We start from the raw sequence: 27,184 nt of genomic DNA, 5'->3' as shown, positions 1-27,184 counted from the left end.
GTACAGTAATCAGCCAGAAATGCAGTGGAAGTGACACTTGTCATTTCACCAGTCCCTGAACACATGTGTACCAGGGGTCCCTTGTGGACTCCTCTGGACCACCACCCCCGTCGTCTTAGGTCCAAACCTCCAGGACTGTGAGGAATCCCCTAGAGGTGCCTGGAATAGCAGAGGCTGTGCACGGTACATCAGGCACACACACCGAAACGCACACATCCTGTTTTACATTTCATTTGCGCATCAATTAGTCTTTGGAATGATGCGGTGGTAACCACTTCACACATAGCTATTAGGTAACTGCTGGGAATTTGTGTAAAACGGAGCCATTAGCTGATGTTTAAGCGGAGTGGTGTGTTTTTGTCACACGTATGCAATTACTGATCTGATATTTATTTCAGTGTTGTGATTGATATCGCTGCGCTTATTAATGTTGGCTTATGGCGGCTTGGATGCAATGTTTTCAGTCTTATCTCATAAAAATCAACATTCAATCTGTGTGAGGTTGAAACAATCAATTATTCCATGCATGTGCTATTTGCCTTTAATTATTCACATTTGACTTTGTTACATCTATAGACACACATGCTAAAACAAAATACAGAACTAAACAAGCAGTCCAATGACTACAAAAAAATGATAACAAATGACTTGTTTTTATTTAACGTGATGTTTACACAAAGCTCATGACGAAGTCTGACTGTGTGGCGGAACTACAATGTCATTAGCAGCAACTGCTAGCTTAACCATCCAATGTTAGCAAACTTAGCTTAAGAATTGCAGCGGTGCGATGCGGCCGAGTGGTCACAGGTTTTGATTTTGAGATTCCTCCAAGTATCATTTCACCAATGACTACAAATGACTACAAATGATTACAAAAAAATGATAACAAGTGACTTGTTTTTATTTAACGTGATGTTTACACAAAGCTCATGATGAAGTCTGACTGTGTGGCGGAACTACGATGTCATTAGCAGCAGCTGCTAGCTTAACCATCCAATGTTAGCAAACTTAGCTTAAGAATTGCAGCGGTGCAATGAGGCGTAAATCTAGAAACAAATATTGATCCACAGTGACAGGAAGCAATAGATCAATTCTAAGACCAATCCAAAGGGCGAGTCCACCAATTGGAGCAAATACCTCATCCAAATGGCAATAATTGACGTTTTGATGTATTGCGGATTCGCTTCTGTTTTCAAGAGTATCTTTTGGCAGTCGGGGAACGGCGTAATGAACAACACTATGGTCTACCACAACATACATAAATGCCATTTTATATGTCAAATTCTTTGCCATGCCTCCCTATAGAGATTTACAGACATTCAAAACTCATCCTTAGGTTGACATTATCAATTTCTGATTCTGCACTATGAAAGATAAGAATAAGTTCTATCAGAATTTCTGCTGTTGGATATGTTAAATGTCATTATTTTATATCTCAAATAAGCTTGTTTTATCATGTACTCGAGATGTAGATGTTCATGGCGCTATCAATGATTGTAAAAACTGACAATGCAAAAATTAAACCTTTGCTTTAAATATAAAATGAAGCACATTTGTATTGTACTTGATTTTAAATCCCTCTTGCAATGCGACCTCATTTAAAGAGGAAAGAAAGAAGAGTTGACTAGAACAAAACTGTATTGTTCTCGTTTCGTTTGGAAGCTTTTCCTGGATCGGTTTATGCTCTCGAGAGCACCTCAATTGTCTTAAAGGTCAGGTTGCATACAAATAGCTGAAGCGCCCTGTTTGTCCTTTCGGTAATTTAACAAACCTCATCGAGACCAGGCTGAGAGGCTGCCTCTTAGCATTCGTTACTCTGAGCCTCCTCCATCTGGGCCGTGACACATGAAGGGAGCTATAGGTCTCCTGAAGACAGTTAATAAATCAACTTTGATCAGGTTAGTTCTGCCTCTTTGTTTTTCCAATCCAATCGCAATAAATAATGTGCGTGGTACCAGTGAGATGCTTTGTGGCAATTTAGCATGCGTGTGCCCTGGGCAGTGCGGCGAGCTCGCAAAAGAGCTGTGAGTAAAATGGAAAAACAATGGGAAAACAAGACCATTACTTACTACACATTTGAGTGTGCTCGTTAGTTGTGGGTGAGCAGATGTTGCCAGAAGTTGAGATGTTTTCTTCTACAGTACCTTAGCTTGTGTTTCTTTTTAAATCCTTTTGTCTGTTTCTGATTGATACCAATCTTCAAGCTGAATTTGAGCATTTTCTTCCCTTAACCGATTAAAGTCCGCAAAGGCCCTCTTACTGGTTGTCTCTAAAAGATAATCCTGAATCTGGGTATTTCTGATTGCAATTCTTATGTGTGTGGTCAACACAGGTTGGCCAATCCACTCTCTGCGACTGTGATATGAAACGGAATAAGAAGCGACTTGAAGCTTGTGTTGTTGCCAGACTTCAAGAAAAAAACAAAAGCTAGTTTAGTTGAGTGTTTATGTAATATGTCTTTGTTTTGTCCGCCCTGTAGCATCATGTTGCCTTTCACAGGGTAGTCTTGTTACAACCTCTGTTTAGATTTTCAGTCAGTCAGGTCATGGTCATGGTCATTCGCAAAGGTTGAATTGAGATAACTTGACTTTTCTTTTTTGTTGAAGATGTTTCACCTTTAATCTAAAAGGATTCTTCAGTCCAAAATCTTTAGTTGTGCTGTGTTTCTATGGTGTGGCTAGTTTTAAAGCGCTTCCCGTTGTGTTTACAGTGAATGTTAGTTTGTTATGTCATCCTCAGCTTCCTCTAACGTTACTTGTGTAAAGAAGATGTATTTGAAACGTTTCGAGTTTGTATTACAAACATTTCCATTCACGTATGCTGTGAGGTAGGATGGCTCAAATCCAAATCACGGACATTCTTGCGTCTGTACTTTTGGCTTTTATAGGTTGTTATGTGCATTTATGCAAATAATTTATGAATTAGAAGTGAAGAATCTTCGGTTAGTTTGAGACCAAGCTAGTTTTCCGACCGCGCTAGCTACTAGCACTAGCATGTTTACTACAACAACATTGTTGACTCACCACTTATTTTCGTACACTTTGACTACAATTCAAACTTTTGGGCTGCTGGTAAAGGAAAATAAAGACCGTAAGGAGGGTACTTGGAGGAATCTCAAAATCAAAACCTGTGACCACTCGATCTATTAGCCAGATCTAGCCAGAGCGGGTATCATTAACGCATTATGGTAAAATGCATTTGAACTCTTTTACCGCCACACGCATTTTAACTCATCTTTCAAGGCAAACAATATAGTGTGCTATGACTACATGCACATGGTGGCTACCACATGAAAGATCGTATTCTTTCATTAGAAAAAAAAGTATGTTTCTACCTTATTCCGTTTTTAGTAATCACCATTTGAAAATAGGTAATTTGAGTAACATTGAGCAAAAATTGAAAAGATAAGGAGAAAACAAGCATTTTGTGAAATGATACATTTTTTGCACAACAGTGACTTTGCAACTAATGTTTTTTGTTTAGTGACACTCTGTGAATTCGATTGAATGTGACAAAGGCTTTGATCATCCATGTCGTCCTTGAAAACGTTCCATTTCATTAGATTCGTCATGTTTCAATGTAATTTCATACTACCGGAAACCAATTGAAAAGAGATACAATGCTGCCATCTGCTGGCCATATTTAGTGGGCGTTTTTGATTTCACAAGTCCATTGACTAGGCAGCGCTGCGCAACAAGTTCCACTGCCCATTGAGAACCGCCCCCGTAGTAAACGTCAATTAACGTTTTTGGCAGCATCCATTTAGATTTTAGTAAACGTCAATTAACGTTTTTGGCGGTAAAAGCATGAACAACTTTACAATAATACTTAACTTAATCAAAATGGTCAGAACACACTTTGATAGACTTTGTATTTTGGAAATCTCTTCGATTTATCTTTTCGATTCTGTCCGTACACTCCTTTGTTAGTTCGCATTCGATATTCAACATTCCGTGCACCCGTGAACGGCACACAATGTGTGGCCCACATGATGTCATGCAAGTACTATAGTGGCCCTTCTCCTCCTGTAGGATTGGACAGGTAGGCCTACTACGTAGTATCTGCTTTTAGGAAGGACACTCACAGTTGTCGGTCAAGGAAATTAAATTAAAAGCTCTATCTGCAGTAGGGACGTTGTCTGATTGCTGCTAACAACCTAAATGTCTCTCTTCAGTTAAGCCTCGCACTCCTATTATTTCCCCGCCTTGGCTATGCCTGCAATAGTTAGCCAACTGACATCATTGTCATGATTTGTGCGACGACGGCGTCTGAAGTAGGTGATAGAGCACGGGCTGGGTGTCACTCCGTGTAATGGCGGCCGCCAGACCTGTCATTTATTCCCTGCCGGCGGGCTGCTGTATTCGATGATGTGACAAACCGTGACATCCCTTTTGGTAATGCAGGTAATGTAGCCATTCTCTTAGGCAACTACGCAAGTGTTGCGCTCATGCTAGCGCCATAAGAGTTTCCATTAATATACTTGTGAGTAGGAATTAAGTCGGCTAAAATGTCCCCTGGTGCTGTATAATTGAGTTTAATGCAATGGGAAAATTACAGTCTGCGTCTTGGCAGAGTGAAAGCCACAAGAAGAAAACTATATTTCCCATGAGCCACCGACTCCATCCTGATGAGAGCCAGCAGCTGCGCGTCGTCGTCAATAAGTCTCAGTCTGCTGGGTGTTACGCCGCTGTAAATTGTTGACAGTTCTACAAGCAAACACATCAATGGGCAGTCAAGCAACAGACAGCCGGGCTGAGGGCCTGTGTGTGCTTATGGAGAGCAAATGGTGTTTATATAGCACTCGCTGTGGGCTAAAACAACAAAAAAACTTCATTCCAAAGAAAAGTCCATGTTAAATGGTGTCATCAATTATTAATCGTGTTTCTTGGATGAGGCCCATTTGTAAGTTCGGTGCAGGCGATACATTGCATGTCCAAACTTTTTCTTCCAAGGAGAGCATCAAGAAAAATCAAAGAATGCCACTTTGACATTTTTCACCTTAAACATTCACATTAAACAGTGTGGGTAAAGCACTTACTTACTTTTTATGTACAGTCAACCCTCAATTTAACAGACATTAAACTATCAGAAGTAAGAGTAGTCACGATACCACTACCAAGGACTGATAACACTAGTACTTTGGATACATAAAAGTTCCTAAAAAAACAATAACAAATAATTTCAAAGGAACACTTTTATATCACAATATAGCATTTTTTTTTTAATGCACAAAATGATTAGCAATATTCAATGATATTTTCCCCATTTGTACATACAATGCATATTTTGTATAGAACATACAATAAAAATAATTTAAATAAACACATCAATTCTTAATGGGCATCTGTTAGACAGATGTGCCTTATGTTTCTTATTGTAAAAGGCCACAAGAATGTGCTGATACTTTTAATCAAGGCCTAGTATCAGTATGATACCGATACCTGGTAATGGTACTCGTCCATTCCTATTAAATTTAGTATATTATGCTGTGGGCTATTAAAACCCAGGGTGTAGTTTGGACAGCCATGCATTGCTGTAAGTGGACAGAGCTGGAAAAAGTACTCGCACTCTGTATTTAAGTAGAAATGCAGATACTTGGAAAAGTAGAAGTACTAGTTCAACTCTTTATTTAAAAGGGGTAGTTTGCAAAACCCCACCAACACTTTTTGTTATATTATTATGCTACAACGATTGTGCCTGCATTGTTTTTCCTCGGGTACAGGGGTTTGTTAAAAACCCCACTAAAGTTAAAGATGGGGTAAGAGATGGCTGATTTTTTTCCCTGTACAGATCATTTTACTAATATACAGGTCAGGATCTATCAGGTCTATCTGGACTCACTCTGAAAACATGTTCACGTAGCCTGCTAACGTTGTGTACTGGCTAAGAAAAATGGCTAAATTAGCTTACTGAAATGAAAACCCAACGTTATGTGCGTTTTCAGATTAATCGGAGAACTCTTTTGAACAGCAGAAGCTGGTGTTTTCTGGAATGGCACAAGACACAACGTATTCCCCCATGAGTTTTTCTTAGAGCTGACAACATCAAACAAATCTGGGGACTATTTTGCTCCTGTGAAACTGCTGAATTTACCCATGTTGCTGCTCTCTTTTCTCTCTCTCTCCACCTTTTAAGTCCCTGAGATCTGTCAATAAAAGGAGTAAAAGTAAAAAGTCATCAGAAAAATAACTCGTACTTGGTTACCTCCCAACACTGGCAGTAGAGGTTATGGGCTATATTTCATTACTTTGATGTGTCCTTCCTTTGACACTAGCTGATGCTAATGAGGGTTATTTTTGGCACCGCCTGTCCAGAAGGAGTCTAAAAGCAGGTGCCTCTAAACCGATGTAGTTTCCTCCCCAGAGCCTTTCCCTTCACTCGCTTAAGGGGACGAGATCAGCGGCACCATTGTGGAGGTTCGCCTCCGATAGATGAGAGGTCACCTGGGGAAAAAGGTGGATCTCTGTTCCGTCTAATTTGAGCAAAGCCCCTGAACAAATATAATGTAGTCTGTTGTAACGTTACACCATTCTTCTGGTGCACCCTTGACAGTGTAAATTATAGCTATAAAGCAGCCCGTTGCTCATACAAAGACAGGATCACAACTGTTACGCCTTCCGCGGTAACCTTTCAGCGCCCCTCACTTACCTGCCACACTTGTACGCTTGAACAGATCCTCCCTTTTTGTGCAAGCTGCCAACACTCATCTGACAAATGTCAAGCCTACAGGCCAGCTAAAGTTTCCTCTTAAGAATTTAGTAGTAAATCATCCTAATCAACCTGACCAATAAATTACAGGAATTGGACATATTTTCCTCATCGTGCTTGAAAGAATTAAATCATCAATTTCAGGGTCAAACTATTGCCATCGTGGAATATTTATCAACTGTCGAGGCAATGTTTCAAGTCACATTTTATCTTGGGATGGGCATAATAATTGATTGCGTGGAACTGATTGCTGATAAAACACATCTGACTGCACTACTTTGTTGACAAAAATCTTGGCTGAAATCCAATTTGCATGACCACAGGAGCGTTTGACTGTATCTTCCAGCAGCAACGCCGCCTGTTCAAACACACTGCACTGATATACGGATGCTTTATTTGGATTTTTCAACTAAATGTCACTTCTTTGTTTTCACCTTCATATGAAGTTCTACTAAATTATATTGCGAGGAGGATCAGACTAGCAATACAGACAAAGGGCGCAAACAGTTAATGCCTGTTTAGCATAACAGCAAGAAGCAAAACAACAAAAATATTAGACCAGCATGGATATGCAAAACAAATCTGACTGCTAAAAGGTGGACTTTGAATCTGAAAGGAACCTCTATTTCTGCAGAATGTTTTATTTGAAAGGCGTCATGCGTGGTCCCCCAATGTTTCCTCTTCCCAATTAAAACCACCATTTTTACAAGTAGACAAACCACATTAAGCGGGATTTCGCAAAACAATAACAACGTATTAGGGATGTAACGATATCCAAACATCACGATACGATATTATCATGATATGAAGCTCGTGATACGATAATTATCACGATATTGTAAGGAGGTTGGCGAAAGAAAAGAAAAGGTCACGCTATTGTAAAAAAAAAAGAGCTCATACTAAAGAAAAAGCACAATATTGTGCTTTCATACATAACAGCGAAGCATGTAAACAAATTCCAATCTCTAATAGCACTTAATATTGAGGCACTTACTTCCTAATGCACGCACACATTGAGTTCCTCCATATATTGACTCACAAGCACATTACGTTCCCCTTCATCTGACGATTAGCATGGATTTGAACTCATTTGCTTCCAAAAACGTATAAATACGTTTTATTCTAAATGTTTTAAGTGTCCCAATGACATATTTATACGTTTTTTATGGGGTTTTTTTGCGCTAGAGCACACAGAAGGCTTTGATGCAGCCTCTCAACTGCAACTACTGTGTTATTAGCAGGTGGCAGCAGAGCAAAAGAGATCAACCAGGGCCATGTTGAAAAAATGCGCTTTTCCCGAGTGTTTTCAACAGATTTGTGAATAATGGTGAAACTTAGCTATATTCTAATGCTAATTGCTGCAAAATTGAAACAGATAGAAATATACTTTTACCTGATGAAAGAAGAGATTCTAATCTTTCTTTTGGTAGGTTCCATGTTTTTATAGCAAAAGAACACAATTTTCTGTGGGCCTTGCAAAATCAGTCAAAATCCAGTAAAACAGCCGGGAGTGAAGGGGATTGCTTCAGTGAGTGAATGAGTTAAGCATAGAAGGGCCAAAACATCCCTTATGAAAATTAAACTGCACTAAAAAAAAAATTGCCATGTCAAAAGACCTATTCTCAAATAGTGATAACTAAAGAACGGAATAAGGTAGAAACAATTTTGTTTTTTGAATGAAAGAATGGAACGCGATCTTTTATTTGGTATGTAACATGTTCGTGTAGTCAAAGTACACAATATTCTGTTTACCTTGAAAGATGAGTTGAAATGCTTGAAATTGGCTGGCACAGTTGTTGTTTTTTTAAATAACGTGTGGCAGTAAATAAGTTAATGGCTGGTGTAGACAGGTCATAAAAGAAGCAGAATTTAACTGAATGAAGAATGCGCAGGTGAAGAGCTCCAGGTATTGTTACTCATTCATGATGAGCATCCAATGCACGTGTGAATGTTGTGTTAGTGAATTCGCTTGCAACTAGCTAAGTATGATGAGATGTTTAAAAAAAAAAAAACAACGAAAAGTGTGGGACGAGGCTGCCTCACTGTCATTTAGCTGTCATTCAATTACAGTTGCACTTGTCCTGCCAATACTTTAATTACACTCTCAATAATTGTTTTGCCACTTTTGAAGGAGAGAGGACACCAGAGTGTGAAGAGGAGAGATGAAAATTGGACACAGAGGCAAAAGCCCACTGCAAAATCACACACATACACAAACAGACATACCGTGAAGGCATTCAGCTGCCTGTATGCTTACGCAAATACAATAGACTTGGATTAGATTTTAGAATGCCACCCACATAATACATCTGGAGCATCGGAGACCGCTTTGTCTTGGTTTATGTCCCTAGCAGTGAGCTGATGATGTGGGCACACGGGGGCTCTAGGCCTGTATGCATATAATTGCTCCTCAATAGCTTTATAGTTAAGTCCCGCTTCCACTGCTCCCACTTTTTCCCGCTTGATCTGTTGTCTCTCCACTTTTTTGAGGTCTTAACATACCCTAAGCACACATGGCACCCTCTCATGTCACTGTGTTTACACTCCCTCGAGCGTTAAAAACATGTTTATTAGTGTGTGTGATCATACAAGAGAACTGCACAACTCAACACAGATGATAGAGGGAGGGCTGAATAAAAAGGGTAAAGTGTAACAAATATGCTTTATTAAATGAATGCAAACCTTTGAATGTTTGCATGAGGAGCGAGCGCAGGCGAGGTGATAGTGATAGCTGCATTTAATACATTCTTTTAGCTGTCTCAAAACTACAAATACAAGCGCAAAAGTGCAGCGGATGGATTAGAGCATGTTTACCTGCGCATGCAGCGGCTTCCTAAAGTGGCCCGATCAACGACAAGCAGGAGGCATATACAAGAAATAAACTAGAGGAAAAGAGTGTAGAAATTTCACCAATGCACTGTGGATATACTTGGATAGAAAACAGTTTTACTCTGTGTTTTACCCTGATCAAGGACAGGAAAGGAGGGAGGGAGGGGAAAGAAAGAAAGAAAGAAAGAAAGAAGGACTGAAGGAAGAAAGGAAGGGATGAAGAAAGGACGGAAGGAAGGAAGTGAGGGAGGGAGATGGCAGGGGAGGAGAGACGGAGGGGAACGAAAGAAAGAAAGAAAGAAAGAAAGAAAGAAAGAAAGAAAAGACAGATGGAAGGGAGGAAGAAAGGAACAAAGGGGGTAGGGAAGGAAAGAGGGAGGGGACAGAAAGAAAGAAAGGAAGGACAGAAGGAAGAGAGGGAAGGGAAGTAGGGAGGGAGGGGAAAGAAAGAAGGAAATAAAGAAAGAAAGGAAGAAGGATAGAAGGAAGAAAGGAAGGGATGAAGGAAGGACAGAAGGAAGGGAGGGAGGGAGGTAAGGAGAGAGGGAGGGAAGGAGGGGGCAGGGGAGGAGAGACGGAGGGGAAAGAAAGAAAGGAAGGAACGAAGGGCAGAATGAAGAGAGGGAGGGAAGTAGAGAGGGAGAGAGGGAGGGAGGGACGGAGTGAAAGAAAGAAAGGAAGAAGGACAGAAGGAAGAAAGGAAGGGATGAAGAAAGGACAGAAGGAAGGAAGTGAGGGAGGGAGGGAGGGAGGTGGCAGGGGAGGAGAGACGGAGGGGAACGAAAGAAAGAAAGAAAGAAAGAAAGAAAGACAGATGGAAGAAAGGAACAAAGGGGGGAGGGAAGGAGAGAGGGAGGGGACAGAAAGAAAGAAAGGAAGGACAGAAGGAAGAGAGGGAGGGAAGTAGAGAGGAAGAGGGGAGGGGGGGGAGGGGAAAGAAAGAAGGAAATAAAGAAAGAAAGGAAAAAGGACAGAAGGAAGAAAGGAAGGGATGAAGGAAGGACAGGAGGGAGGGAGGTAAGGAGAGAGGGAGGGAAGGAGGGGGCAGGGGAGGAGAGACGGAGGGGAAAGAAAGAAAGAAAAGACAGAAGGAACGGAGGGGGGAGGGAAGGAGAGAGGGAGGGGACAGAAAGAAAGGAAGGAAGGAAGGGCAGAAGGAAGAGAGGGAGGGAAGTAGAGAGGGAGAGAGGGAGGGAGGGACGGAGTGAAAGAAAGAAACAAAGAAAAGATAGAAGGAAGGAAGAAAAGAAGGGGGAGGGAGGGTGTAAAGGAGAGAGGGAGGGGACAGAAAGAAAGAAGGACCGAAGGGAGGGAGGGAGGTTAGGAGAGAGGAAGAGAAAGAAAGAAAGAGCAAGAACAGACAACCTGTTTGAATGTATTCGCACTAGAGTTCACTTATTGTGTTCACACTTGAGCAAATGAGTCGCACCAAGGGGGAAAAGTAACTCGAGCTCAATTAAAACAGACTAAAGGCTGCTGGTGTGAAAGCACCTTAAGACAATCTGGTGCATGCTCCACCTTGCCTCCCCCGAGGCACCGACTTATAGGAAGCCGCCTACCTTGGCAGTGAGAGCATGCTGCTTTCTGCCTTTGTGTAATGGCACACATGGAAAAAATTCAGCCGTCATTCACTGACGTTAACAAGAATGGCCAATGGAGACTTTGGGTGCGAGAGCTGAGTTATAATTGTAATACACCAACAAGTAAAAGAATGGCTGAAGGGGCAAGGGTTCCACCTGTGGGGGAGAAGTTTGACAAAACTTTGCATGCTGTCCACTTTAAGACCTTGAGAAGTGATTTGGGGGGTTTGTTTTGAAATACATTGATGAATATTGCAGTATGAGAAGCGGGGTTCGACTCTTCCCAATGGTCTCCTACATGAGAAAAGGGCAACGAGCCTTAGTTGAAAATTCTCTCTAAGGAAGTGAACCCTGCAGCAAATGCTTCGCTGGTTAAAGTCATACCACAAACCGTAATGTAAATGTTGAGCACGACTCCCATTTTTGTAAACGTGCACTAAAAATTATGTACCTTGCCAAACCTTAGGCGTTATTGGAGTAAGCACATAGTGTGCACTCCGGTACACAGAAAAAAGGTTCTGGTTTGAGGCACAGTATCAATTCCAGCTGCATCGGTGCTCCCTGGAAATCTAAAGTTTGAGAATGACTGCATTGAGGGCGAAAGGGGTTTTTGTGCCCAACATACAAATAAAGCTGAGCAAACGGGGAACAAACCAACCAGGAAAGAATTGTAAAACATCTACGACAAATACGATCTGATTTGATTGGTTTTATTTATTCTCGCCAAGTAATAAAGGCAACACCTGTAATTTGATGTTAGTCATGGGTGACTTAGCTCACAGACTCATCAATGTGATGGACACTCGTCTACCTCCCGAGTACTAAGAGCCACCTCACGGACTCGAGTCAATAAAGTCAAGGGCGCGAGAGGGGCTGTTGACTAATGGCTTGTTTGTAACCGCTCGAAACCGCCATAACATACCAAAGCTGAGGGACCACTAAACAGGAGAAGCTCCTTTAGTTCGATCAGTTTTTTTCCGTAAAAGGTCCCACTGTGACACTCAAAATGGAAAGGAAAGTTTTTGATGGCAAGGGGATTTGAATCCAGCAGCGGTGAGAAGCTTAATCAATGATCATGATCCAGAATCAAATCTAAAGTCTTGATGGATTACAAGAAGTGGTGCAGGATATATGACTGTAATCTTTCATTAATGCAAGTTTCATGAAGGCAAGGGCACGTACCAACGGGAAAACAAATCACCCCGTTAGGCGTTGTTTATATAAGATGTTGCGGTCTGCATATGAAAGCCATCTATTTCAAGCCGGCTTGTTAATTTCGTCTTTCCGAGGCTGAGGCATTGATAGATGATGTGATAGATCAAGACCATGCATACTTTATAAAGACCTTATGAGAGATGCCGTGGAAGGAAATAGATGTGGGTGTTATTTCCCATTCAGTCACAAGGTGACGTGGTTCTTAAAAAATCACAACAACAAAAAACACCTTTTGCTCAGTGTTTTATGTATATATGAAATTAATTTGTGACAGAAGGTTTATTCATCTCAGTCCCAAAAGATCTCGGATCACTCACTTCTCCGGCCTTCCTCTTCATTTTGCATTCAACACACGCGACACATAAATTCTTCCTATCTCCCATGTGTCCACATCTCCGCGGTTGCTTTCTCATTCGGTGTCAGAGGTGCTAATAAGAAGATGGCACCATGATAGGTGACATGTCACATGACGTCTTCCCGATTCCAACTCCAGCCAAGCTTGTCGCTGATGGAGCTCTTCCCTGGTTTGAGAGCAGATAGGACGTGGGTGGCGTCCCTCATCCTCTCCGCAGCCTGTGTGGCTGCTACATCTGAGCCACGGGGAGTACACAAGGACAGAAAGGAGGCCGCGCTTTGTGTAGCCTACAGGGCCAGTGGCTCTTAACCACAGGTGTTCTCCACCTGACAATAATCCTCTACCCGATGCAGCTACAGTAACATAAACTCTGCATTCAGATGATCTTGGACCATTCTGAAGGAGCATAGCAACAATTTTTTTTGAAAGAGTTTACCTTGGCTTGTCTCTTTTTAAGACTTTACAAATCACCAAAATGATCTTCCTCCATGCATATTTTAACATCTTTGTTTTGTTATATTATTCTTGCTTAAGGCCAAATTGTTTTAATTTGACCTTACCCTTCGGTTCCAAAGCCCAAGTCCCTACAGGTAGAGCTAGCGCTGCCCAATCTAATCTGCATGACCATGACCTAATGAGTAGAACGGGTTTAAGACTTTTGGGCCTTGGTGGAGGTCTACGTTCTAATGAGTGCTAATGTAGCTTTTATTGTTTTGTCAAGTTTATATTCAAGCATGACTTTCACAAATAACATCACAGATTGTATGTTTGATTCCCCTTGTCCTGGATTTATTAGTCTAGTACAGCGGTCGGCAACATTTAGTAGTCCAAATAAATAAACAAAAACAATTGAAGATTGTGATGAAGGAAATAGTGTGTTAGTCGAATAGACTGAGTGCCCAAGATCTAATTAATATAATTTTGAATGTTTTCTTTTATGCCTTTTTTCAAATTAATTTTATAATTTTTCTGACTTTTTTATTTCTATTTTTTTAACATTTTTTTTACCATTCCCAAAAATATTGGATGGGGATTTTCTGCCTTTTTTCTTTTATTTTTGGACATTTTATTTTGTTTTCTCCTCTGCCTTTTTGTAATCAATTTTCTGACATTTTGGGCAGTATCATGGACATTTTATGGTAATTTTCTGCTCTTCCTCTTCCTATTTGGACATGTTATGGTCACATTTTGGACATGTTTAGGCCATTTAAAAAACTTTTTTTTGTATCTACCTTTTGTTTCTCTTTTTCTGACAACTTAAAAAAAAATTGGACTTATGTAAAAATACAAATACAAATTTCCCCATTTTTAATTATTATTTTTTTAGATAACCAGACACAGGAGTGGGACTAAAGAGCCACATGTGGCTCCAGAGCCACAGGTTGCAGACCCGTGGCTAATACTACATGTAGGGGTCATAACGCCACCTACTGGTTTACCATGTGCTTTACTGCCTCATTCCAATATACTCCAATATTTTTTTTCTTGCGTCCTGCATGCGCCAATACAGGAAAAACATCCACTTGTATCCTCAATTCCACAAGCCTTTTGTTTTAACGATTGATAAATGGCCAAGACCAGCCCCACTCAGAACTTGTCAAGGTGCCTATTTGTTCTCCTAATTAGCATTTTGCTGCATAATGACAAAGGAAAACACAGCCCTCCAGTCATCATTGTGGGTGTGAAATGGTGGAGAAAATACTGATCGAAATTTGTTGCTCAACACTCACTCGTTAATGAAACGCAAACACCAGAGAAATGTGTTTGGGGTTCATTTCAATTTCTGTCCTCCATAAATGGACGACATGCCATTGTCAAATATGTTTGAGCGCTAAAAATAAAGAATTGCTCTCCACAATGTCTATAAAATCTAAACACTTGCAGTGATGACTTTTTTTCTCAAGCAATTTCAATTTAGGAGTGAGAGGCATTGATCGTTTGTTTGGGTTTCATGAATTCGGAAAGTATACATCTCAGATGCATCATAATAGATTTACAAATGTTATGCAGCTAAACAGATAACTATGCTTCTAAAGGATTATGAAAAATGACATCTAACTGGGTGTGAAATTTGTCATCGCACATTTGTAGCATGAATGTCCATGAAGGGCATTCAGTCGACACCAGTCAATCATCCGTCATGTCACTCCGTGAATGCTCTTATGCTCATATGAGTACAAAACATCCCCAAATCCTCCTGGCGTGCCCATCGCGCGAAGCCTCCGTGCTCACAGTGTGAAATGTCCTCCCAGTTCTTGAAGTCACAATGACATTATTCACGTGGAAGCAGCTATTATTCTTTTTGTCTGCATTTCACAGCTTCAAATCTATTTTATGCACCTGGAGAATTGTTTAGCTTGAATGCATTTAAATGGTTTGCTCTCTATCGCGCTGCGTGATAACTGTCAGACAAAAGCTCCTAAATGCGGCATTTAATTAAACCACAAAGGCAGACAGAAGGAGTCTGAAATCCTCGGTAAATACCATTTTGTGACTGCATGAATATTATGCCACAGTAGACGTGACACCTGAGGACCACCGAAAGTCTTAAATGTTCACAAAGATGTAAAAAACAGGGAGAAGTTGATGTGGGAGGGAAGTAATAGTTTAATGGTTAATTGAAATGGGGGTCATTTTGTCTGTTAGTTTACAGATTGTTAGGAGCCTGAAAACACAACATTTGAACATTGGTCACATCGTGATGCTTTGTTAAATTGAAAACTTTCATGTAAATATTGCCGGGTCGGTTTTGTGCCTGTTGGTGGCATATATCCTTGCTGGCTGGGACCAGATGCATCCTTTCTATATAGCTCTAGATAGCTAGCTAGCTAGCTAGCTAGCTCGCTAACAGGCTAACTCTTGTTTGCCACGCTGTGTTCAGATCAACTTTTTCCCATTCATTGTGCTGTAGTTGACGTCTCCGCTCGGTTTGCGGCGATCAAGTTAAAATGGTGGCCAACTCCAAGTTGTAATTTGATTTATGAGGATTATTTTGATTTCAAAATATGATGAAATGTCGTTTGACTATTATAACATTACACTTGGTTTGTATGGTAGTCACAGGCAAAAGCAATACAATACATCATTTGTTTTTGACACAAAGAGGTTGTTTTAGGACCCAGACGCAGAGGAAGAGGTGGAGGGTTTAGCAGCTTTTATTTAGCAAAACAAAAGCTCTTCGTTGAGAGGGAGAAAGTAAATGCTATTCAAAGATTAACTGAAAGCGCTCCAAAAGGGAGGAAGTTCAAAACTACATTCAAAAACAAAAATCACTCTATGACTAAACAAAGCTAAGCTATACAAAATTACAAACAAAAGTTCTTTCACGAGACAAGGCGATAAAGGCAACAAGGCAATAAGGTAACAAGGCTGTGGTCTATGTCAGGCTTCAGTGGCTCAAACGAAAACACTTCGGCACAAGACAGGGGGAACGCAGACTATTTAACACATGAGGGTAATGGGGCACAGGTGGACACAATCAGGGATCAGGGTTGACACAGACACCACACGAGGAAGGGCAAGTGACCTGAAACGAGAGGATTCCGTTTTTTCAAAATAAAACAGGAAATGACAAGATACCCTCACCGCGGTGTGACAGTTTTGCAGTGTAAAGGAAGCCTTTACATTGTGTTAAATATCAGGAAAAAAACAACAACTTAGGGCTAGTTCTAACTTTATTCAACATCTATTCATCTGCTTGTCCACATTAGCGTCATGGGTGAGCCAGAAACTTTACATTTGATATATAGGTCTAGTAATCACCAATTATATTACATAGGTCACGCCGCCCCTTACACGTGGCTGCGACATGTTTCGCCGCCATCTTTCTGCTATGGATACCTGAAGGAGAAGAACTTCGTGAACCTAGTTAGTCTCTGGTAGCGCTTGCAACTTGTGGGTCAACCGCCGCTTACTTTCCAGAGCTGAGGCCCGCAGGTGGTTGTCACTGAGTGTTTTAGGTTCCCGCTGCTTATCTCACTTTGCTTTGCTCTTGCTAGCTTTTGCTAATTCTCGCTAGATGCTCTTGCTGGCAGCCCCCGCTTGCTCACTTGCTCCACGCCAAATAATAATTGGTAGTAATTGGTGGTAGCCTTGTGAAATGTGGTCTCTTTGAGGCATCGTAGTGTGCTTGCATCAAAATCGTTCCATTCTGTTAGTTCACCACTAGATGGCAATAAATAATACACATTGTTCCTTTAAAGGTAAAATTCCAAGTCACATTTTTTTGTCTCCTCTCATTGTAGGACAAGCAGATGGTGTGCGCTTTGTGCTTCTTTACAAACGGACTTCCCATATTACAGGCTTTTCAGTTTTTTTCGTTTTCGTGAGTGACAATATCGTTTGTATGTAAAACTTTTCAAGAACACAAAGAAAAACCAAAATCAAATTTTTTATACTATCTCAGTGGTGTACGTTTACCCTTAGGCATATGGACCAAAGTGGCTATGAAACATTGCCTGTTCCACCTCAGTCACAGCATAACAATATTTTGCGTGATGCATTGTGGCAGCTGTGCTGACTGGACACGGCTCGAGGTCCGCCTGTCCAATTAGCAGTTTCTCTTACCCCTGAGAAGTGGTCCCTTTCTGCATGGCTTAGCTCCCTTCATGTGGGCCACATCACCTACAGGTACAGTAGCACGGGTGCTTGTTACACTCGCAGACCTTCCACTCTTAAAAAACGCCGGCGTGTTACATAAGTTCTATATTTTTATATAAGTCCCACCTCTGCTACCCTTTCAATGTCCACACGAAGCCTCTTGCATGACTTTATTTTTCCCTTCAGTGAACTTTTAAAAGATCATTTGTAACGTCACTGTGCATAACCCACCTTCACATACTGTACCTCTGGCCATTTGGTTTCTCTTTTATGTGCGCATAAAATAAATGACCATTGAAATCTAAAGGAAACAAGTGCCTGTCAGAACCAGCAGGGCTGTGACTTATAAAGCTTCTGATCAAATGGCTCAATGGCTTCTTCTACTCTCTTGTCACATTTACTCAGTGAGCAAATCCATACATGGCCTCCTCCCCACTTCACATCCCGAGTTTAGAATAGTGGTGATGTTATTTTCTCCAGGGCTGACTGCAAATGATCACTTGACTGCTGAATACGAGCTAATGCAGGGCCCATTTGATAGCATTCCTATTAACATCAGCACGACATTATCATATCACATAAACTCGTGAATTAACCAGAGAGCATAAGTTAAGGGCGACCCATTGCATACATAATCAACTGAGTAGACTTGAGACTTTGTGAGCCCTCTGTGACAATAAATATGATTATAAAAGTTAAGCAGCAAAAACGTCTAACAAGAATATTTAATTTAGAATTGTCCACACATTGTAGCGATATAAAGTAGTTGCAGTAATTTTGCCTTGGCCTGGTTCACACAGCAGGAGAATTGGCCCGATTTTAGCCCCGAATCTCCCCTCCTGACAATCGTAAGTACGCGCCGACACGCAAACGATAATCTTAACAGATAATCTTGTCGTGTGTGTCCGGCCCTCGGAAAAACCTCCGACTTGAAATCGGGAATATTTAGTATATTGGATTGTTTTGGCCCGATTTCGATCCGTTTGCGGTGTGCCCCGCGCAGCCGGTTGACGGTGACGTGCAGCCAATCAGAAAGTTAACCGGCGAGGAAGCCGATGGGGAATCCAAAATCAAAACACTCATGACGCAGTAGAAAGTCCGTGCTTGCGCTATTACACTCCTTTTTTTTTCAATTTTATTTTATTTTTTACACACACATACTTAACCAATAAACGTGTTCTCCGGGTGGGAAGCGAACCCGCGGCGCCAGCCAGGAGGGCAAGCGATACCTCGATCGCCTCCAGAGCCCATTTACACACCTTTAAACAACGCCTTTTGTTTTTATGCCGCTTTTTCGGCTGAAAACAAACCAGGAAGTATCGCGACTGGTCCTGCATGTTTGTTGACTCGGAAGTAACGTTTAATCTCGAGAGGTTTTGTGATACTTCCCGTCACATTCATGAATGAACTCGGCTCGTACGGTACGGTCAAAATTACTCCCGGGATTTTTTTCTCTTCACGTGTGGAGTTTCTCACAGTTTTGAAATCGGCCGCCAATTTTAAAAACTTTCCGTGTGAATCAGGTTTTAGCTGTGTTTATTAGTTGCTAAACATTGCTAAATTGTGTGATGATGTAATTGTGTAAATACATAGGACATTCGTTAACACAGTGGCATTATTCAAATTGACCAGCCAACTTTCGTGGGTGCGATGGTTTGTTAAAAAAATCTTCTGCAAATTGCCGCTTTCATTTAATTTGTTTACTTTTATCACATTTTTATTCATAAACAGAATACATATAATATAAACATAAATATTTGTATCTGTATTTGTGATGTTTTATGTAATTGTGGTTGTCGAAGTAGTTAAACGTCAAACTAAAACTAACAATTTCAATTACACAAATATCAATTTTGACAGAAATAAATAAATAAATTAATTAATTAATTAATTTGTGTTTAGGTGGGAAATTGATGCATTTTAGCATCTGAATCAGTTCCTGAACACATTGTAAAAGTAGCTAACGTTGTTGCTAGGTGATTTTTTTGAAAGGCATAGCCTAAAAAGTTGCTAAATCTAGCAACAAAAGTGCAAAAGCTGGCATCAGGCAAATAAAGATGCTCTTATAAACGTACCCAATAAGGATCCAACAATGAAAATGAGAATGATATTTCTTCCCCAAAGCTGATTCTCCACTGGTCCAAGTTTTATGAAAATGAGCTTGGTAGTATTTACGTAATCCTGCTGCCGAACAAACAAACAATCGAAGACGATGTAGGCAATGCTGGTGCTCCAGTGCTGAGGATTTGCATATCTTCTCAGGGAGTATTTCTGCTCTTTACTCAGCTGCACGCGCTGCAAAAATTAAGTCACTTTTTTTTTTTTTTTTTCAGCCAGGCGGCAGGATTCCAGCGTCTATCAGTGGTTAATCCTGATTGGATGCCGCATTTTATTCCATCCACCTGACACACGTCATAAAACATGGCACCTCCACACCACCCTTGTCTGACCTTGCTCACAAATTGCCCAACAAAACCTCCATCGCTGATCCACTTTGCGCTTGCTCTACTTATTTAAGACCCTTTGCTCCCAATGATGATGTCGTGCATCTAATGGACTCACTGTTAGTGACCCGCTTTGAATGGAGACATACAGCAGACGGTAAGCATGAACCCTCTTCGACCTTCTTCTGCTGAGGAGGACAACAATGTAGCTTTTGCCGTTAAGAGCCTCTTTGAGTGCAGATAAATATTAGCGGGTGAGAGGGGCAACATGCTCGCGAGGTTTAAATCCACATCTTTACGATCAGAACAAGATTAATCAAGAGGAGGCCAGGCGGATGTCAGGACATAAAACGATGCTGGGTGGGATGATTGAGACGTTTAGGATGCGGTCCATAAATTGGCTGCAGCACACAAATTCTTTGCAAAATGGCTCGTAATTTGGCGGACTACGCATGGGATGGATATTGTAAAATGAGGGATTATTATAAGAAAGTAATCCCTAATTTGACTTGCATTTTTTTAATCATATGCATATGCTTTCACATTAAAGCAAGAAGTGGTTTACTAATCCATTGCCCTGCATAAATAAATAGAACTGCATGCTTCCGCTTTGTAGCGCTTTTAAAATTAGCATTATGTATAAGTGTGCGTGTGTGTATGTATACGAGGGGTGTCAAAAAATAATGAGCCTTGTTAAATGTACCCGATTTATAGCTATTTTTTTCTCCAGAAACTTCAACTGTCTGTAGTTAATATACTTGTTTAAATAAAAAAAGGGCTCTATTTTTTATATAGACGCAGCTGCGCTAAAAACGGGCACATGTCATTTTTCGAACCGTGCAAAGCTAGTTTAGCATGTTTGTGAATGTGGTAATTGCGCTATGCCTTCATGGGCGTTCCGGCGCACTTTCCGAGCTGCCAAGCCCCCCAACCCATATGGCAAATGTGTAAAGTAAACTCGATTTTAGACCCGGTAAAAGCAGGTCTAAATGGTAGCATAGGTGGAGTAACGCGATTTTGGTCGATTGAAAGACAGATCAGCGTTTGGTGAATGCATTTCATTCATAAATATGACCACGTGGGACAATCCCTCTGAATCATTGTAGAAATTAATTTATTGATGAATTGTTATCATTATTATATTAACAATATTTTAACTAATTCACTCCCAGCCATTTTCACTGAAGCAACCCCCTTCGCTCCCGGCTGTTTTACTGGATTTTACTGATTTTGCAAGGTACACAGAATATTCTGTTCTATTGCTATAAAAACATGGAACCTACCAAAAGAAAGATTATAGTCTCTTCTTTCATCGGGGAAAAAAAGTACATTGTATCTTTTTCAGTTTTGCAGCAATTAGTATTAGAATATAGCTAAGCGTCATCATTATTCACAAAGCTGTTCAAAACTGGGAAAAAGAGCTTGTTGCAAAATGGCCCTGGTTGATCTCTTATACTCTGCTGCCACCTGCTAGCCGTTTTTTGTAATACCTACCATTGCTTTAAGCGACCTCTTCAGGTCAGAAGCGGCATCAAAGCCTTCTGTATGCTGTAGCATAAATAAAAAAAAACACATCAAAAACATCTAAATACATTTTTGGGAGTGCAGGACAAAGTATTAAAAAAATTATTTATAAGTTTTTTTGGTTTGACTACTTTTTCGCATTTTTTCCCATTTGTTCACTCACATCAAAGGAGCCCCCTTCTCCCCACTTATGACCGCCGATCTTTCTCCCTCTTCATTTTGCTGCCATTTGGTTTGCGACTTGATTTTGAAGGAATGCGCAGTGCAAAAAGTGGAGTCATCATCAAGCTGTCGTTTGGTGTTTGCCGTCTCCAAGCTGCTCCTCGTGTGTGTGCGTATGTGTGTGTGTTTGTGTGCTCATTCCAACTTCAATCGGCCTCAGGTGTCCCGTTGACCTCAAAGCTGTAGCCGGAAGCCAGCGGAAGGCTGCGCAACCCGATGTCGAGCCCATCCCGGCTCTCCATATGAAACGCTTCTCCTCCTTGCCGCGCTCGTCCCTTCCCAGAGGACACTTGGAGGTGGGGAAGACAAAAATATGACGGGATGAAAAGGCCAGCCGTGACAAGAGAGGGAAAGACGAGGAGACGGCGACTGGGGAGAAAACAAATCTACTTATTGAAGGCAAAGTGTGGGCGGTTGTCACTCAACGGCGTGGAAATGCATCCTGACACCTGCTTCTCGCCGTATATTTGGGTTTAAGAAGTGTTGGAAGGGACTCCCACATTTGAATGCATTAGCATCTCCCCCTGCTGTGCAAATATCAAAGCTCAATGAGGCTTTAGTTCCTTGTCCTCTCAAGTAAAGGCCACTGAGCTGGTTAAATAGCTCACCGGGGCGAATCTGCTCATTTTGAAAAGCAGCGTGACTCAGGTGCATTTGTGAGTGTGAGAGACACATACTGTACAAGCAGAAGTATAATTTTTTCCCCCTCTAGAACTCTCTCGCTGCACCTGCGCTGATAGCCATTAATCATGAGCTGTGTTGCATTGTCAGCCTCCCCGGCCCCTCCCTTTTGCTTGCAGCCTGTCAGTTAACAAGCCGTGACACATGACAGTGATGTGTGCACCTCTGAGTGATGCCTGCCTTCAGCTCCTATCGGAAAGGTATTGAAATGCCCCCCGCACATGAGATTGTATTTCCAGACTGCTTATGACAGAATGTTAAAATGGCAGCAGTGCGCTCCTGCTTTTCAATTAAATCTGTCGGGAGCAGGCGAAACTTAGCTTGGTGCCACCGTCTTGCAAGATGGGCTACTGTGGCGTAAAATCAACTCCCTGGAAATAAATGGTTGTTGACACGCAATGAAGAAAACACTTACATCAATGTAAAAAACAACAACTTTACTGTAAGCATGACAATGCTACTTTCACTGGCCACTTCTTAAAGGGACAGCAACAGGAAAAAACAACTTTTTGGAGTAGGGATTTTTTATGTAATTTTTTGAAGGTTTTACCTGGTTGCACTGGTTTCCCAATACTTTTATGTTGTTACAGTGGTTAACCTCTTTTTACTGTGACAAAAGAAGAATGTTAACAATTATTGAAGTGCATCTTTTAAAAATAAAATGTTGAATTGTCTTTGTAATATGCCTATGTTATTACTCACTGAAGTTGACACTATTTTGTTGTTTTATGTCAGAAAATGAATGAATGGATGGGGTTTTTCACTTGTATGACAGTAAACTATGTTAAAATGGTTTAAAAAAAACACACACACACAAAAAAACATTGCCTCTATATTTACTAAGTAAAAACAATTTCAGGGATGTGATTTTTCCGCTAATTCGCGGAATTCCGCTTTTTTTTTTATCTCCCCCCCAAAAAAAAAATCTGATTTTTTTTTTTTTTTTAGTAGTTCATTGTGTATGCACATGACTCCGACAGATAACATCTTCTGCTATAACAAAGACATTTGTGGTATGCTCTAATATGAGTTACTTTTCATTTGGTCATGATACAATTATTTGTTCATGAAATTTGAACTCTTCAACATTATTTATGTGTTAACTTAGTAATCACATTAGTTAGATATGATGATATTCTCAGTGATAGTTTTTAAAAGCAAAGGCAGTCCAATGTTTTTGAATGTGACTGATTTTGAGTTGACTAAAACTGCCATTTTATATGGGATAGTTCAATATACATTGAAAATTTATGCTGTTGTTTTGTCTATTTCTTTGTCATGTGAGTGCATTGAAAGTACTTAAAAACACGGACCCTGGACCTAGCTGGGTGCCAGCGGCCCCCAGACCCCCGGCTAAATTTTCAGATAATTTCACTTTGGTCAAATCACATCCCTGCAATTTGAAGCAAACTAATTGATATGAATATGATATGAGGCAGAGATTTCCCTTTGTTGTATGTACTTCACTCACTGGCCACAGCATTATAGTAATAAATGTGTTTTTCATAGAACTGATACATGCTTTACAGTACATGTAAGCACATGTAATCTAATGAATGCAAAAATGCCCTTCTTGACTTTTTCTGTCTATATGTGTGCGTGCGTGTGTGTTTGTTCACGCAGGCTCGGTGTCTCTCAGTGTGTTCCTGGTCTCCCTAGCAGTGACAGTGTGTGCAGTTTGGCTTGTGGCTCTTTGTGGCGTCTGCGGTTGGTGTCAACGCAAGCTGGTGAGTGTGCGCACCCACGCACACGCACGCCCACACACCTACACACACAGACACGCCACAAACTGTAGCTCCCAGTCACATTAGCAGCGCCACAAAATGTTTTAATAATCAGAGATGCTTCACTGTGTGCTGTGAATTTAGATCTTGAAAGGGTAATTTATTTAAGAAATAGCAATGTGTGCAAACATTTACGGGACTCCCTAATCCAAAATAATGATGCACATGCTCATATAAGTGAAATTTACGGCCTCTTAGACAGTAATTAATGAAAACCGATTACAGAAGCTGAAATGCGGGGCCCCTGTTGCGTCACTTTCCAAAAACCACAGCAGCTTCAGGACTGTAATTCATTCCCAGAAGCAGCTACAATATTAGCCAAGTGTGCTGACACAGCCTCAGTTAGACGACAACAAAGATTGAGCGCGCTGACCTCTGTTAAGGGCACATCATTGTGATTATGTGCTATGAAATGTGATTGATTAAAAGGGTGGCAACCCCTTTTCAGTCGGTCTGAGCTGCATGCCAAAACTGCCTTTTCCGTCACTTTTTTGTGTGAAAGTTTACTCTCAACTTGCCCTACAACCTTCTAGGGGTTTGCCAAACAAAGAATTTTGTAGTTGACGCTAATGAGATGAAAGTCATGTCAAAATCGATTATACAAAGTTGGAATTGGTATTTTTCAACAGTCTAAAAAAATGAACTGGTTTCATGTAAAAAGAATGAAGACCAAACGGCGTGGCGAATGGTAGTTGTAATTATTGGGAGTTCTGAGCATATTTGTTTTCTACAAATAGGCCCATCTCCATATAGAGTGAGCAGATTTTCAAAATGAAAAGTTAAATATAAAATAAATTATCACCAGGAACTATTTATAACAAATTTAAACTTTAGTCAATCTGGTGGCCATTGCTTGTGTTTTTTATTTTATTTTTATTTTTTTATAGCTAATGCTAAATGCTATCTTGCTTGACAGTTCAACAGCACTAAAAAAGTCAATGTACTCACCATTACCCAACATTTTTGGTCAGTCCCGGGTTTTATTGTAAGATGCTTGTGCCGTTTACCTTGCGCCGGTCTCTCATTGTAACGTTGGAAATATACCGCCAGAAAATCTCAGCTCGCGTTGGGTCTGACTGGCCACTGAAGCATTAGGTTAGTAGAACTACATTTCCCATAATTCTTAGACGTGGAAGAAGGAAGTAGTTGTAGTTCTGGTTTGATGAACACGCCTGCTAGCCACTAGATGAAGTTAACAGTTAAATTAATTTTTAATTGGTATTGTATGAATCGCTATGACAACTGTGTTGTTGACATAAACACAGCCGAAACAATTGTCTTGCTGACTAGATGGAAAAACAAAAAACAAAAATGAGACGCTAGGGCTGGCAACACAAGGCTCGGACACAAGTTTCATCTCGGGACTGTCCCGTTTTAATCATCCGGTCACCCTAGCTCCATAGTGTAGCATATTGCAAAGACAAGACGTGTTAAAAAAAAAAAAAAAATCTCTGTTTCACTGTTTTAACTGCATTTCACAAAGCATATTCAACAAACACCGAGACGAACCCTGAACAGCGAGTTGACATACCCTGAGAGAGGAAACTACGTTTTCGGTTCCAGGACAGCTGATTTGAGGTAGTTATATCAACGCAGAGTAGTTTCGCCTGGCGTTGCCACTACACTAAAAAGACCACATCAATGGAGCCCCGATTCGTCGAGTCACCATGGCAACGGTGAAGCGCAGAGCGCGGCGCCGCCCTCTGCTTCGGCGCTGTTGTTGTTTTTTGTCTTACCCCTCTCAACTGAAAATCTTAATGCGATCATATGGCGAATTTGAACATGTCTTTATAAATATTTTAAGACTTGCTGAAGCTAGCGAGGCTAAACGCTAATATCATCCATCAGCATCTTATTTTCATACTCACAAACCCACGCAGATGTACGAACATTGTGTTGCCTTGTTGGACGGACATTTTGATGCTCCACAGAGCGTTAAAGCCCGGCGAAACTAACATACGGGCAAGTCGAAAGTCCACTAAATTGATTGTAAGACGAGATGCCAAAAAAACGTGTTTAGCTAGTAGTCGACTACAACGACCAACAAGAGCAACCAGTTCACCGCTGCATTGCTGTGAAACTTACCGGCGCACAGATGGCAGGCCTTGGCATCCCAGCAGGCTGTGCAGACAACAAGCTTCTCTACATAATGTTTGCATTAAAGACACGCCCGTAATGGCGTTGTAACTAGATTACACCATTATAGCGAATATAAAGCAGGAGGGTAATGATCTCAGCGGCATACTGTCCCTTCTTGTTTCCTTCACTGAAACATGTTATACGAGTTATTCAACCTGGAAGGAAATGGAGCAGGGAATGGGTCCTGATATCCTGTTGCGGAGTGAGCGAGTGCAGCGGCCGGCTCTCTGGAACGTCCCTGCGGCCCTCTCCGGGAGCTCTGTTGTAAATGGATCTTATTTCCAGCTTGTGACAGTGCTGTTGGAGTAGCAGCAGCAGCAGCAGCAGCAGCAACTCGACAGAGCAGAGGCTGCACGGGATGAGGCGACGGGTGATCTGCTGGCCCCGCGACCCGTGCGTGATGATGTCGTACTTTTCTCTCACGTCAGTGTGATGTGGCGGCGGAGGGGTAACATTGATGTCGATTAAGCTCCTTGTTTTTCGACCACTTTCCTTGAGAAAGTGTCAGCATCTCACTGGTGTGAAGGCACAATAAGCACTTCCTGGTACATCCAGTGATAAATGGGAGGAATGCACGACAATTTATTGATGACATATTTTAGGGGTCATTAGTGTTGTCTCCATTTCATGTGATGATATCATCACCCTTAAAGTTTTATTTCGGCTTTGTCCTGCATTACAAAGTGATGTGATTGGCATGTTGCACAAAAGCCCTTTCAATGTATTACCCTGCTGTGGCAGACAGATCCTTTTGTTAACATGCACGTTAGTCAACAATATCCGTGTAGACACTTACGTAACACATGCAGAATCGAAACGTCCAATAGAAGGTTATTATTTTAAAAAATCAGCTTGTGTAAAGATGGCATAACATTTCTCTTCATTTGACACATCAGAATTTTTTTTTTTTATATATATAACAAGAAGATTATTTGGCATGAGGAACATTTTATTTATTTATTTATTTATTTATACCATTTTAAGAGCAAAATAACACTCTTTATTAGTTAGTTTAGGCTTCCTTAGTTGAGGCTCTTCCTTTGCTTAAAATTACGTTTTTGCTTTCCTTCTTTTTGGACTTTGTTTTAGAATCCACGTTGTTGA

At 41.0% G+C, this 27,184-nt stretch overlaps 1 protein-coding gene across 1 annotated transcript in view; it reads left to right on the top strand.

Annotated features, from left to right (window-relative positions):
- The window catches only part of syt7a (synaptotagmin VIIa), a 102,948-nt gene that overhangs the window by 28,730 nt on the left and 47,034 nt on the right, over positions 1 to 27,184 (top strand). Inside the window, exon 4 of the mRNA XM_077567776.1 lies at positions 23,781 to 23,884. Coding sequence (XP_077423902.1) covers positions 23,781 to 23,884 — 104 coding nt within the window. The remainder of the gene's footprint in view (positions 1 to 23,780; positions 23,885 to 27,184) is intronic.

Source organism: Vanacampus margaritifer, chromosome 6, assembly GCF_051991255.1.
Source record: "Vanacampus margaritifer isolate UIUO_Vmar chromosome 6, RoL_Vmar_1.0, whole genome shotgun sequence".
NCBI lineage: Eukaryota > Metazoa > Chordata > Actinopteri > Syngnathiformes > Syngnathidae > Vanacampus > Vanacampus margaritifer.
The sequence above is the reverse complement of the archived record's forward strand: the minus strand, read 5'-3'. Positions and strand labels throughout refer to the sequence as shown.